This window comes from Onychomys torridus, chromosome 6 (assembly GCF_903995425.1).
Source record: "Onychomys torridus chromosome 6, mOncTor1.1, whole genome shotgun sequence".
NCBI classification, from domain to species: domain Eukaryota; kingdom Metazoa; phylum Chordata; class Mammalia; order Rodentia; family Cricetidae; genus Onychomys; species Onychomys torridus.
In genome coordinates, this window is record NC_050448.1 from 132,856,294 (window position 1) to 132,869,634 (window position 13,341).

The window sequence follows — 13,341 nt, forward strand, 5'->3', positions numbered from 1 at the left end:
CTCAGCTCCTCCTTTTTATACAGCAAGCTCTTTGGAGCTGAGCCATCACGAGACCCCCAAATGATATTTTTCTGGTGTTGTAACTTCATTTCTAGTAACTCTTCAGTTCCCAAAATCTCTGTATCTTTCTTCCTGAATGTTAAGTTCTCTATTTCTGTTTATTTCAGTTAAACTGAAAAGAGAATTCAGTTTAGAACTGTTGTTGTTGTTTTCTGGAGAAGAACTAAGTAAAGAGCTTGATGATTGTATTTAAAATGTGTCATTTGGACATACTCAAGTGGTACTCAGCAGCCATGTTCTTCCTCAGTCACATGAACCAATGCCTATGGTTACAAATATATCAACTTGATTTTCTTGTGGTACAGCTTTGGTTCTATGAAAAATATTCAAAGATAAATATACAAATAGATAACTTATTCTAAAATTACAATGTTTAGCTACTGGGCTTTAAAATAACTATTGAAAAATACAGACCAGAATGGAATAACTCAATGATCCTTCAGGAAAGGTCAGTTTTCTAATCCATCAAGGTGAATAATTCTCTTTTACTTAAATTTCACTGGCTTCATCAAAATATTGCTATTGTTTACAGTCAAGCATAAATTAAGCTTCCACATGCCATCTGTGTACATTTTTAAAATGATGACATCATGGTCACAGTGAAAATAGCACTGTCTAAGTTGTGAGGACATTGTCAGAGTGATGACATTATTGTCAGTGTGATGATATCATTGTCAGAGTGATGACATCATTGTCAAAGTGATAACATCACTGCCAGGATGATGATGACGCTTGAGAACACTTCTGAAGCTAAACCCCAGTGTCACACATGTGTACCACACTGGTCAATTAGAACAGGGATGCTGATGCCAGGTTCCTTTCTTACCTCTGAGCCTGTGCTGGCTCACATATTTCCACTGTGGCCATGGAGTAGCCATCCAATTTTTGCCTCTGAATCTCAGTGAAGACTCTGAGGTAAAGATAATTCAAAGTGCTTGTTCCACAAGACTGGCAACCAGCAGAGACCACAGACCCATGCTGTGGAGGCTTAAATCAGACCAACTGGCTTGTCAGAATATGACAATTTAATCCTAGAACATTTCTTTTATGTTTTAAATTTAGAGTATTTTTCAGCCAACATTTAACAAATTATATTTCACAATAAAATCTGGGATAAAAGTTTCCCCAGTCTAAGGCATCAGAAAGCTCCCACTAGGTTTCCCCTTCACTATTGGTGAAATTATTAAGGCCACTCCACGTAGTTAAAAGGGAGGTTTATTTTGTAGGGTAACTTACAAATGAAGGGGTAGGTTGCAGGGTCTGGCAAAGGTATAGCACAGTCCGGCGGTGTTCTCTGGAGAACTCTGCTCGGTCTACCTCCTGCGTCCAGCGTCCCCGAACCAAGAGAGCGACCTCCTCTTGATCCTCGGTCTTCCGCTCCCTCCTCTGCCCCGCCTTGTGGGCATGATCATTACTGAAGCCTCAATGGGGGTTGGAACTTCCAGGCCAATGCTGGGATGGCTATCCACTACACTTCACCCTTGTAAAGCTGCCACATACAAAAGCATGACAGGCAGGCAAGCCCTGGTGCGACCTACTCCTGGGAACTCTTATTATTACCGACATGAGTTCTTACTAAACTATTTCTGCTTCCTATAACATTGACTCCAAGAATGTCCAGCCATTATCTTTGGTATGAAGCAGAAGCTGCACATACCTCTGTGACCCTAAAACAACCCTCCATTTCACCCCTACACTGTGTCATGCAGCTCAGGCACAGAGGGTGTGCTAGTAACCATTTTCAAGGCAGAGCTCTCATTACATTAATGATTCTAGGTAGAATGGGGAACTAGGTCCATGTTCTAAATTACTCAGCACAAGTCACTCATAGTACAAATTTAGTTGATACTAAAACTTTATTATTAAAGTTGTATTCATATTGAAGCACTTCATATCAAATGATTGGAGAAAATAAATATAACCAATGAACCAAATATTTATCAGAGGTCTAAGTTTCTACAGAGCTCTCCAGGAGGTAAGACTAGAGGACTGAAGAATGGTTATCACCAAACCTGTCTGTTAGGAAGTCATGGAGTTACTCAAGGGTATTTCAACAATGTCTTAGAGATACTGAGTCTCACCACTGTGTATTTGTCTTTTCAGTTCCTCCAAAAATATATGACATCTCAAATGACATGACCATCAACGAAGGAACCAATGTCACCCTCACTTGTTTGGCCACCGGGAAGCCAGAGCCTGCCATTTCCTGGAGGCACATCTCCCCATCAGGTGAGTGCTGACATGCAGCATGGCTGGCTCAGAGAGTGAGCAAAGCCCTTTCATTTCTCTCCTCTTTCATGAGATTATGCCTACAGACAGCATGGCTCAAGACAACTGAAGGAATGAACAGCCCAAGCTGTCAGTCAGTAATAAGGCCTCTTGATTCCTAGACAAGGTTGTTTACATTTTAATATTCTGGGTAATCACAAATCAATAAAAAAGCCTCAAATAGAAGTATTGCTACAGGAAAAAAATCTGTTCATTTAAATGTGTGAGGGACTTATTCAACAACATTCACATGTTGGTAACCAGTATGCACTGCTGAGGTAATCAGGAGAGAATGGAATTATACAGATTGTGAGCTGCTAGGTCTGATTTCAAGCCACTGTGCAAAATCAAAGATTTGGGAGTTAGAATTAAATTTATTGGGTGAAGGGATCTAAAAGTCCTAACATGGAAGTGATTTTAACACACAAATCATACAACTGGTGACATGAGGCCTGTGACATGTTCCTGGGTACTCATGACTTCTACTACAGTGTGCACATCTTCCAGAAGACTTGAAGTCAATTTTAGCAAGTTAGTGACAACCATTATACAAATAGGCCAGTGTCTGCATTCACAAGGCCAAAGCTTGTATGCAATTTGCAAGTAACAGGAGAAGCCCCAGGCATGCAAGCCCTTGGCCTGGCTCTAGCTTTTCTGAAAAACTCTGACTTGAAGGAATGATAAAGACAGTGATGGAGCAGGGCACTAAAAGTCCACCTTTGGACTCCGTCTGCACACAGGTGCATGCATCTGCACACATGCCTATGCATATAGCCCCACCCCAAATAAATACATCAAAATAAAGAAGTAAAAGTTTTCACCCTGTAGTTTTGAGCATTTCTTGAAAGTGAAGGTGTTATTTCATTGTCTAGGATTGCACCACTTTCTCAGATTAATACAATTTCATTTCAGTTGTGTGTTGTTTTTTTTTATTTTTGGAAGAAAAAACTTCAACAAAGCTGGAGTGAACAATGAAACTGCTGTTAATAAAATCAGAAGGGAACATTTTATGTAGGCGTAGAAAGAGCACATTTGGAACATCTACTTCATCTGCTAATGCTTTATTTAATACTGTTCATCCTTAAGTGTCTTCCAGTTGCCTCATTTACACAGTGGGTCTAATGAGAATCACCCACACCATGTGCTAAGTATTGCTATTAATGGAAGAGAAAATCAATATACCAGCATTACACACGTATGCAGTGTGCATTGTGCCCCTATGACAGTTCTGAAGTTTGAGTGTATTGTTGACTGACAGCACCTCATTTGACAGAAACCACAAAACTGACATGTGAACGTCAAACTCATGGCAGGCTCTCTATAGGCTAGAAGTGGCACAAACTGAGACCAAGCATCTGATGCACAGGTTTCTAGGCCTGAAATGCCTATTCTTGGAATCATCCAGTCCTTGACTGGCTTTCTGCTGTCCTCGAGTGTTTTCTACTTTCCAAAAGTGTGTAACAATGATCTCTATTTTTTAGATTGACAGAGTCATGTGTATTTATAAGGTATGTATAGTTTGAAGGCTATACACTCTCAAACAGAACTAGCTAGCTAATAAGTGTGTTGCCACTGTTTTCATCATGAGAACCTCAACATCTGTTCTCTTGGCATTTCCTAAGAGCAGGATGTAACAGCACTAGGGCTGGAGAGATGGCTCAACAGTTAAGAGTACTTACCGACTGCTCTTCTAAAGGACCTGGGTTCAAATCCCAGCACTCACGTGGCAGCTAACAACTCTGTAAATCCAAGATGTGACACTCTCACACAGACTAACCTGCAGGCAAAACACCAATGCACATAACATAAATAAGTAAATAAATGTTTAAAAAGAAAATTTCAAAGAAAGGTGTGAGAGCACTAATATGAGACAGGGTGTGCAGTAGATGTCTTGTATTTATGACTCCCATCTCACAGTAACCAGCATTCTTTTTCCAGCTTCGTATCTCAGATATAATGGGACTTGAATGAAATAATAGATGTAAATGTACCTTGAGAATTATAAGGTAATAGTCAAATGTACAAATGATTCTTAATCATCTCTCTAGGGATTAAATCTGGTGGCATTATGAGTTTTGTAAGAATGAAGCACACAATTTCTATCTACATATAATTTTAGATTAATATTTTGGAGTTAACACTCCCATTTTACTGTGCTTGCTTGCCACGTACATTTGCCTTTTCATATATTTGTAGATATATTTTAGTTTAATTAAATAACAAGAATGCCAGTTACTGAAGTTATTAGAATAAAGATTACAGATAGCATCACAAACTGAAGGAAGGCAGATTGGGTTTATAAATTAAATGGCACAGATTCATTTTTCTGATCCTGGCATACCAAGAAAATGAGTAAAATTAGCATAAACATTAATAATTTTCTATGAATAGCTGGACTCTGAGAATATTTTCATAAATTTCAAATTATAACATGCTAAGGGTCGACATTCAAATGCTACTTCATGAAGCATGCCTGATAATTCTATTAACTTTTATATTTATACTTGAAAGCAAAATTGTGAATTTTACTTACCTGTTCACTTTTTACCTAAAAAACACCAATGTCCTGCATTATCTGCTGTTCTCCTTTGCTGTGTCATGGAAGAATATATAGCTAAAAATAGCTGTCAGTACATGAACAGGCTTAGCGCTCTCAGTAGAAGCCATGGCTGGGTTCTGTACACATGTAACATAATTTGTTTCATTTTGTTTTGTTTACCAGTTTCCTAGCAGGTCTCAGGATGGTGGCTTACTCTAGATCTTCCCTAATCTGTAGACATGTAAATCCCTGACATGATCATGCCCCAAGCAGCCCTGGAGGCAGGAGTGGCCACACTCATGCTACCTCCATGTGCTTCACTGATATTTTGGATCAATGAATTCCTGAATTCATTTATATTCATGGTTTATTTCTCTGCAAGCTGCTTAGCATGTGCCCTAGTTTGCTTTCTCTTGCTGATCAGCTCATAGAAAGAGCACATTACACCCAGGTATACTTAGTGCCCCCAGTATCATAGCTCAACAGTGTGGTTGCCCTAGACCTGCCCCAGTACATTCTTATGAGAATGTGCACTATGTATCCACTTTCAAGCTAATTCCCTTGAGTATATATCATTTCTGCAGCATGATATACTCAAAACTCTCAGACTGAACTATAATTAAGTCAGGGAGTGTATATTTTTTCATAAGATGATTTATTTCTTGGTTTTCTTTATATCTAGGTAATTTTTCTTTCTGGTTATAAAGAATTTACAAAATCTCAAGGGTCTTAGCTTCAAGCCTTATGTGGTAGTACAGGCCTATAAGTCCACCAATTAGGAGGTTGAAGTAGGTGGATGGCCATGAGATCAAAGTTAGCCTAGTCTACAGAGTGAGTTTCAAGGCTATTCAGTGGCAGAAAATTTAACACTGAATCTTACATTGATAACTGAATCCAGTGTTTTTGCCCTCCTGACACAGCACTGTGCTCTTGAGCAGACATTTTCTTCAAATATAGAAGGAGTCAGGACCCTGCACTGTCTTTTGGCCCTAGGTCAGTGTTAACACCCTCCACTTTGGAGGTGGATTCTTCTGGCTTCAGGTTACAACAATGTTCACATTTTAAAAAATAGCAATCTCCTACTTCAGAGTAATAACCTATTTCCTCCTGGCTATGAGATACCTGTAGCTATTAGGAACTAAGTAGATTCTGTCTTTTCTCAGGGGTCCCACGTAGAGGCACATGACATCCATCCTTCCCCCATTGGCAGCTTTAATTTTTGTTCACCAGTCATGGAGCTAATTGATTTCTAGACTGTATGGTTTCTTCCTTTCCTCACACCATGCTTCCAATAAACAGTAGGAGAGAGTTCACAACATGACAGGCAATTGTCTTGTGTTGTCAGTCTTCCCTTTCTTGGTGACATCATTGTGAGTCCTTCATCATTCCTGCTTTTCTTTGCTGGTGGAACGGATGCCTTCTTTGTAGCTCAGCAACACTTCGTTATGTACCAGTTAGTTCCTAATAGTGTGCTGCCAACAAGAAATTCATAGCACCCTATTTCTTGTTTATTTATTAAAATACTTTTGTTGGTAGATTAGCAACATTTTGAAAAATGTTCCTGTTGGTTTATAATTCATTACTTGTGGTGGTATTGTGTTCCCCAAAATATTGTGCATGCTAATAAACTTTTATGGGGTCAGAGAACAGAACGGCCACAGTATTAAATATAGAGGTTAGGCAGTGGGAGCACACGCCTTTCATCCCAGGGAGTGAGCCTTTCATCCCAGGGAGTGATGGCAGAAACAGAAAGGTATATAAGGCTGAAGACCAGCAACTAGAAGCATTTTGGCTGGTTAAACTTCAGGCTTCTAGTAGCAGTTCAGTTGAGACCCATTCTGGATGAGGACTCAGAAGCTTCCAGCCTTAGGAAACAGGATAACCTGAGGAACTAGCAAGGTGAGGAAGCTGTGGCTTGTTCTGTCTCTTGATCTTCCAGCATTCACCCCAATACCTGGCTCCGGGTTTGATTTTATTAATAAGACTCTTTAAGATTCATGCTACAATTACTGTTTAATCATTTAGATGTTCAAATTGTTCTTAACTTAGTCAGTAAGGGGTGTGTCTGAGTCTATGACCTTATATGATGTGCCTGCCATATATCTGTATGATCTGGCATTACAAAGCACTGGGCTCTTGTCTATGTCTTGCCCCTACTCTGGAATAAACTGCTTACTTAATTCCAACTGACAGTATACGCATGCAGCACCATTGATCTGCTATGGTAGAATAATCAGCAAATCAGCTGTTCAGAGTTTTTCTCTGAAGTTCTAGTAAACACAAGAAGTACATGACTTTAGGATGAGGAATGAAAGGGCACTGGGGAAGGGATGGGTTAGGTGGGACTGGGAGTCAAGGAGATGGAGAAAGGAAGAGGTCAGGGAGGGCAGCCAAAACCAAGCATTTACTTCTTCTTTCAGCAAAAATAAAATAAAATAAGTAAATAAAGAGAAAGAAAGAAAGGAGAGAGAGAGAGAGAGAGAGAGAGAGAGAGAGAGAGAGAGAGAGAGAGAGAGAGAGAGAGAGAGAGAGAGAGAGAGAGAGAGAGAACAAAAATTAAGGAAGGAATCAAGGAATTAAAAAAAAGAAAACAAAGAAAAGCATTTTATTTAGTTTTATAGAATAGCTCTAAAAAGGATTTCAGTGTGTGTGTGTGTGTGTGTGTGTGTGTGTGTGTGTGTGTGTGTGTGTGTAATTACCAGAAAAAAACTGTTTTGTGAAGTCAAAGAAATTATGAGAAAGTAATTGCTGACCCTGTAGACAGTTTGATGTTGACTTATGTGGAATGTGACTGCTTCCTCCCATCCTTAGCTAAGTCCTTAACTCCTGAAGAATTTTCAGAATCACACTGAGCATGCAACATGGAGCTCAAGACTCTGTACATTAGTCTCATTAACACTGGGCTTGAGAACCAGCACTTCATCTGACTAACATACTACTTTTATAGGCTAAAGAGTGAATTTCTTTATGCTTCCAATATAAATTGTTTTTCCCAAAACACAGTAGTCAGTGAAATGGTTAGTTCAGAGAATAAGACAGAGGTCATGACCTATGGAAACATTCTGTAGGGTTGATAGCTAATACACTACTGAAATGTGTTTGTGGCTTGGACCACACAGAACATCCCATCAGCTTCCTAAAATTGAGGAACCAATTGGTGACTTGGGTATAATCCACATAGTTTCACCCAAATGAGACTACAATCTCAAAAATTACTTTCGGTTCTAGGAAGTAGGTCAGTGAGTGAAATGGTTGCTCTACAAGCATGGGGATGTAGGTTGGGAAACCCTAAACTCATATAAAGCCAGACATGGTAGCACAGAACTATAATCAATGCAGCCATAGTCCTGGTGCTGGGGAGGAAGGCCCTCAGGGTACACTCAGCCACCTGCCCAGATGAAACATGAGCTCCAGGTTCAGTTTTAACAATGTATTGTAGATTATTTGCTTTTTCTTGTTTATTGCATATAAAAATAAATCTTCAGATCTATGATGACAGGGTATTCACAAACTTGATTACTGAGATAAGCCAGTTCAGGCATCCTCTCCACTATTGCTAGTAGTCTAAGCTGGAGTCATCCTTATGAATTCCTGGGAACTTCCCTGGACCAGGTTGCCCCCTATTCCCATGATGTCTCCCTCTATCATGGTAACTCTTTCTTTGCTTTCCCACGCCATCCCTGTTCCAGCTTGACCATCCTGTTCCCTAACATTCTCATCCCTCATCCCCTAACCTTCATTGCCCACCCCTCAACCCCAGTTCACTCATGGAGATCTCATTTATTTCCCCTTCTCAGGGTGATCCATGCATCCCTCTTAGGGTTCTCCTTGTTAGCTAGCTTCTCTGGAGCTTGGGTTGTAGTCTGGTTATCCTTTGCTTTATATCTAGTATCCACTTATGAGTGAATACATACCATGTCTGCCCTTCTGAGTCTGGGTTACCTCACTCAGGGTGATATTTTCTAGTTTCATGTATTTGCCTGCAAACTTCATGATGTCATTGTTTTTTACTGCTGAGTAGTACTCCATTGTGTGTGTGTGTGTGTGTGTGTGTGTGTGTGTGTGTGTGAGACATTTTCTTTATCCATTCTTCAGTTGAGGGTGGGAGTCCTTACCTTGTTGGAGAAGGGAATGAGGGGTGGGTTGGGGGAAAGGTTGGAGGGGTGGGAGGAGGAAAGAGAGGGGGATCTATGGTTGGCATGTAAATTGAATGAAAAATTTCTTAATAAAAAAAGATATTTAGGGCAGGTTAAAAAACAAATAAAATCACATCAAAGTAAACAAAAATAAATAAATACTAAATCTTCAAAGAAGAATTGAGTTTATTTTTCAATCTGTACATGTTATTTTGAATGAGTCTGTTGCAAACAGCATATAGTTGTCCTAATTAGGGTTACCATTGCTGTGATGAAACACCATGAGCAAAGCAACTTAAGCAGGAAAGGGTTTATCTGGCTTACACTTCCCTATCATTGTTCATCACTGAAGGAAGTCAGGATAGGAAATCAAACAGGACAGAAATCTAGAGGCAAAAGCTGATTCAGAGGCCATGGAGGGGTGCTTCTTACTGGCTTGCTTAATATGGCTTTCTCAGCCTGCTTTCTTATAGAAACCAGGACTACCACTCCAGGGATGGCACCACTAACAATGGGCTGAGCCTTCCCTCATTAATCACCAATTAAGAAAGTTCCCTACAGACTTGTCCATAGCCCCATATTATGGAGACATTTTATCAATTAAGGTTCCTTGCTTCCAGATAACTCTAGTTTGTCTTTCAAGTTGACATAAGATGAGCCAGCACAATAGTATATAGCACATAGAACCTAGTGTCATTGTTAAAAATAAATCTTTAAAATGAAAAAGATTTGTTGACTCTGACACTAGAAGACACTTGGACATACAATATTATTTTCCAGTTTATTCCATATAAACTTCCAAATTTGTATATTATAAAACCCAAAGACAGAAAATGCTAATTATGCTATCAGAAAAATGGAAGTGAAATGAAAGTGAATCTTAAAAACCATGTACACTACAGGAGTCTATTGTTTAAAATAATTGTGGAATTAGCTCATGTCATCACAGGTATAATCCAGAAGTGTTAGTTTTCATTAGTGTTTCCAATCTACTGTTGCTTCTGTTTTGTGGAAGAGAGTCCTGGGCCAACAGCATGCAAACTGCATGCTATGGAGCCTTGTGTGGGCTGCAGCCTGTCACCCAAACACCATTTCAGGTTTGCAGTCCTGACACTGCACTTTGCTCTGTGATGTTAGAAATAAAGAGAAAAAAAATCAGTAAAACTAGCAATTTATGCTGATGATATTTCAACAATACTAGATCTTCAGATTGTAGGCTGTGGCTCCAGCTCCATTGTGGAATAGCCTGGATGTGGGGCTTCTCTGAATTTCCATAATGGCTTTGCATAATGGATAATTATATAAAGAATGAATCTGCATAATGATGCCAAGTTAAACTTTTACCATAAGATTGCACACCAATAATTCATAGATGCAGTTAAAATTACCTCTTTGTTCTGAGACTTTCTTTATAATTTTAACTTCGTCTGTTTGCAAAGTCCCTGCTACTTTCCTTTGGCTATTGGTGGGCAAGATTGTTTGTATTCAGAACTGTTAATGCCTGCTATTTAAACATAGCAAGCAGGAAAATTTTAGTATTTTTAAACACATGTAAGACCAAACAATGGGCCTGATGATACAATGAACTGATATAAAAAATAATTCCCCATTCTCAGAGAAAAGGACTTATCCACATGATAGAAGAAAACAAACCCACCATGCACTTTACAAAAGATTCTTTTCTGTTCTGTTCTTTTCCATTCTTTTTTCTTCTCTTCCCTTTTTGTGGAACTTGATTTTGTGCAAGTCTGAAAGAGACAGGGCAATAAAAAAGTCAGAGACATCAGAGGTAATGTCTCCTCCCCTCAGTGTACTGGACTGAAAAAGAAGATAATGGCAAATTTATAGCAGAAAATTAAGCATTTTCCAGAATCTTCTCCCAATAGTTTAATGTTGTGTTATATGAATTAGAAATGACATGTTTAGGCCATATGTAAGTATGTATAAAAAAGTAATTAACTTGGTTAAATTTTATTAATTAATTTAAAAACCGTGGTTGGGGGGTTGGGGATTTAGCTCAGTGGTAGAGCACTTGCTAGCAAGCACAAGGCCCTGGATTAGATCCTCAGCTCCACATTAAAAAAAAAAAAAAAAAAAAAAAAAAAAAAAAAAAAAAAAAAAAAAAAAAAAAAACGTGGTTGGCTATCTCATGATAATTCAAGCTGAGGTCAAAGTCCATGGGGAAAAACATTCTAAGGATCCAGGGAGAACAGGAGGAAACGGTAACCCTACAAAAAGCCTGTGTATGGTGCTGATATTTAGCAGTGGTTATTCATTACTCTATTGGTTCCAGGAAAAGCTCAAACACATTAGTGTAACATTTGTCCATTGATTTTCATACAGTCTTATAAATCATGGGCCATTTTCACAATGGAAAGAACCTAAGCTGTTCATTTGACCCCAGGGTATGCTGATCAATCGAACCCACAATCAGTGAAAATACAGTTTGGTCTTTCACCCCCATAAATGTAAGATTGTGTTCATCAAAGCTGCTTTTAGTAAAGAAACAATGGAATTGTCAGGGAATTCCATAGTATTCCTAATCATACACTGAGATTTTCATGATTAATGAAGACAGAATATTTTAATAATCATTTTTATTAAAACAACAAAAAAGCAGACAAAGGTCACATGATCAGTTTGGAGTAAGGATTTTTTTTTTTTTTTTGAGGAATTTTCCTGAAAAGAAAACTAAGTTCATTTTCCTTCAGTCCAAATGAAGAACACACATCAGTACTGAATTGTAACTATACTGTGACATGTTCTAAATGACACATTTAGTTAAACACAACTCAGAATCAATATCACTAGTAGGAAATCAGAATGGCTCTAACATCTTGGGTCACTGACTCTCTAATAAACTTGCTTATATGCTGTCCTTTTCACACTCGGGTTTGGACTCGGTCCAGGAAGTTATAGTTGCAGAGAATGAGGTCTTCATTTAATAAATATTTGTTGATTGAATTTGTTAAGAGATAAACATTCAGGACTCTATAGCCTTACCATTGACTTATAAACCTACATTTAGCGGTTTATATTTTCAAAGCTAATGTAATGGAGAGTTAATTTTGCATTTAGAACATATATTACTATATCTTTCCCAATAAAATTATAGAAAGAGCAAACATTATTTTTGTAATTATCAAGATCTTTTTAAAGAGACAACACAGCTCAGTGCTTAAGAAGACCTAGCTAGGCCAGGCAGTGGTGGTGCACGACTTTAATCCCAGCACTCGGGAGGCAGAGGCAGGTGGATCTCTATGAGTTAGAGGCCAGCCTGATCTCCAAAGTGAGTTCCAGGAAAGGTGCAAAGCTACACAGAGAAACCCTGTCTTGGGGGAAAAAAAAAGACCTAGCTAATACTTAGATACCTGATTTCAGTTCCCTCCTATGCCATTCCACAGGGCTGAAATTAGGGAGGATTTTAAAGCAGACTGTATGCTTGCTTAGTTTCTCCATCTACAAAATGGAAATGATAATATCATGAATAGACAATTAAACCAGAGGTATTATAGGCAAAGAATTTTAAAGGACAGTCATTCCAAACTAATGTCAACTTTGTCAACCTTGACACAGCCTAGACTAATCTGGAGAGTCTCAATAAATAATTCTCTATATTGGGTTGGCCCATGAGTGGTTGTATTAATTATGTTAATTGGTGTAGGAAAACTAAGCCCACTGTGGGCAGCACCATTCCCTTGGCAGGGAGTTCTGGTAAAAGGCAATAAAGTGGAAAAAATCAAAAAATAAAACTGTGTATGGTTTTAGCCCACCCAAACGTGGATGGACTGGTCTGATGAAAGGTAAGTGCACTGCTCACCCATTCCCCAGCCTCCCTTTTGTTCTGGAGACAATCAGATGCCTCAGGGAATCAAGTCAAGCAGGAACTCATTTATTATTAAGCAGTAAGCATCTTTTAAAGCAGAAAACTGCAGAACCCTAGGAAGGGGTGGAAGGAACCAACCAATCATTTTAAAGGTCACCTGTTTAGGCACCCTGTATTCATTCCTTTGTCTACAAGCTATTTATGTGCTGACATCATCTTGCCTGATTTCTGTATCCAATCTAATCTCAGGGTAAACAACTTGGGCTCCACTTGTCCAACTTCCTTTAGGTGCCATCATTGCAGCCCACATGCCCCGCAAAACTGAGCACAAGCCAGCAAGCAAGCAACCATGCATTTCATTTCATTGTTCTATTGATGGCAGATAGGTTAGGACAAGATGTCTGAAGTTTCTTCCTTGGCTTCCCCACCATGATTAATTGTAATCTGGAATCATAAGATGAAATAAGACCCCTCTTTCCCTAAGATTTTGCTTGTCAGTATATTTTACCACA

General features: G+C 38.9%; 1 protein-coding gene across 2 annotated transcripts in view; it reads left to right on the forward strand.

Moving 5' to 3' along the window:
* Window positions 1-13,341, forward strand: part of Negr1 (neuronal growth regulator 1) — a 771,161-nt gene that overhangs the window by 456,010 nt on the left and 301,810 nt on the right. For both annotated transcript variants that reach the window (XM_036190724.1, XM_036190722.1), the window contains exon 3: window positions 2,164-2,289. In XM_036190724.1, the coding sequence (XP_036046617.1) occupies window positions 2,164-2,289 (126 nt within the window). The remainder of the gene's footprint in view (window positions 1-2,163; window positions 2,290-13,341) is intronic.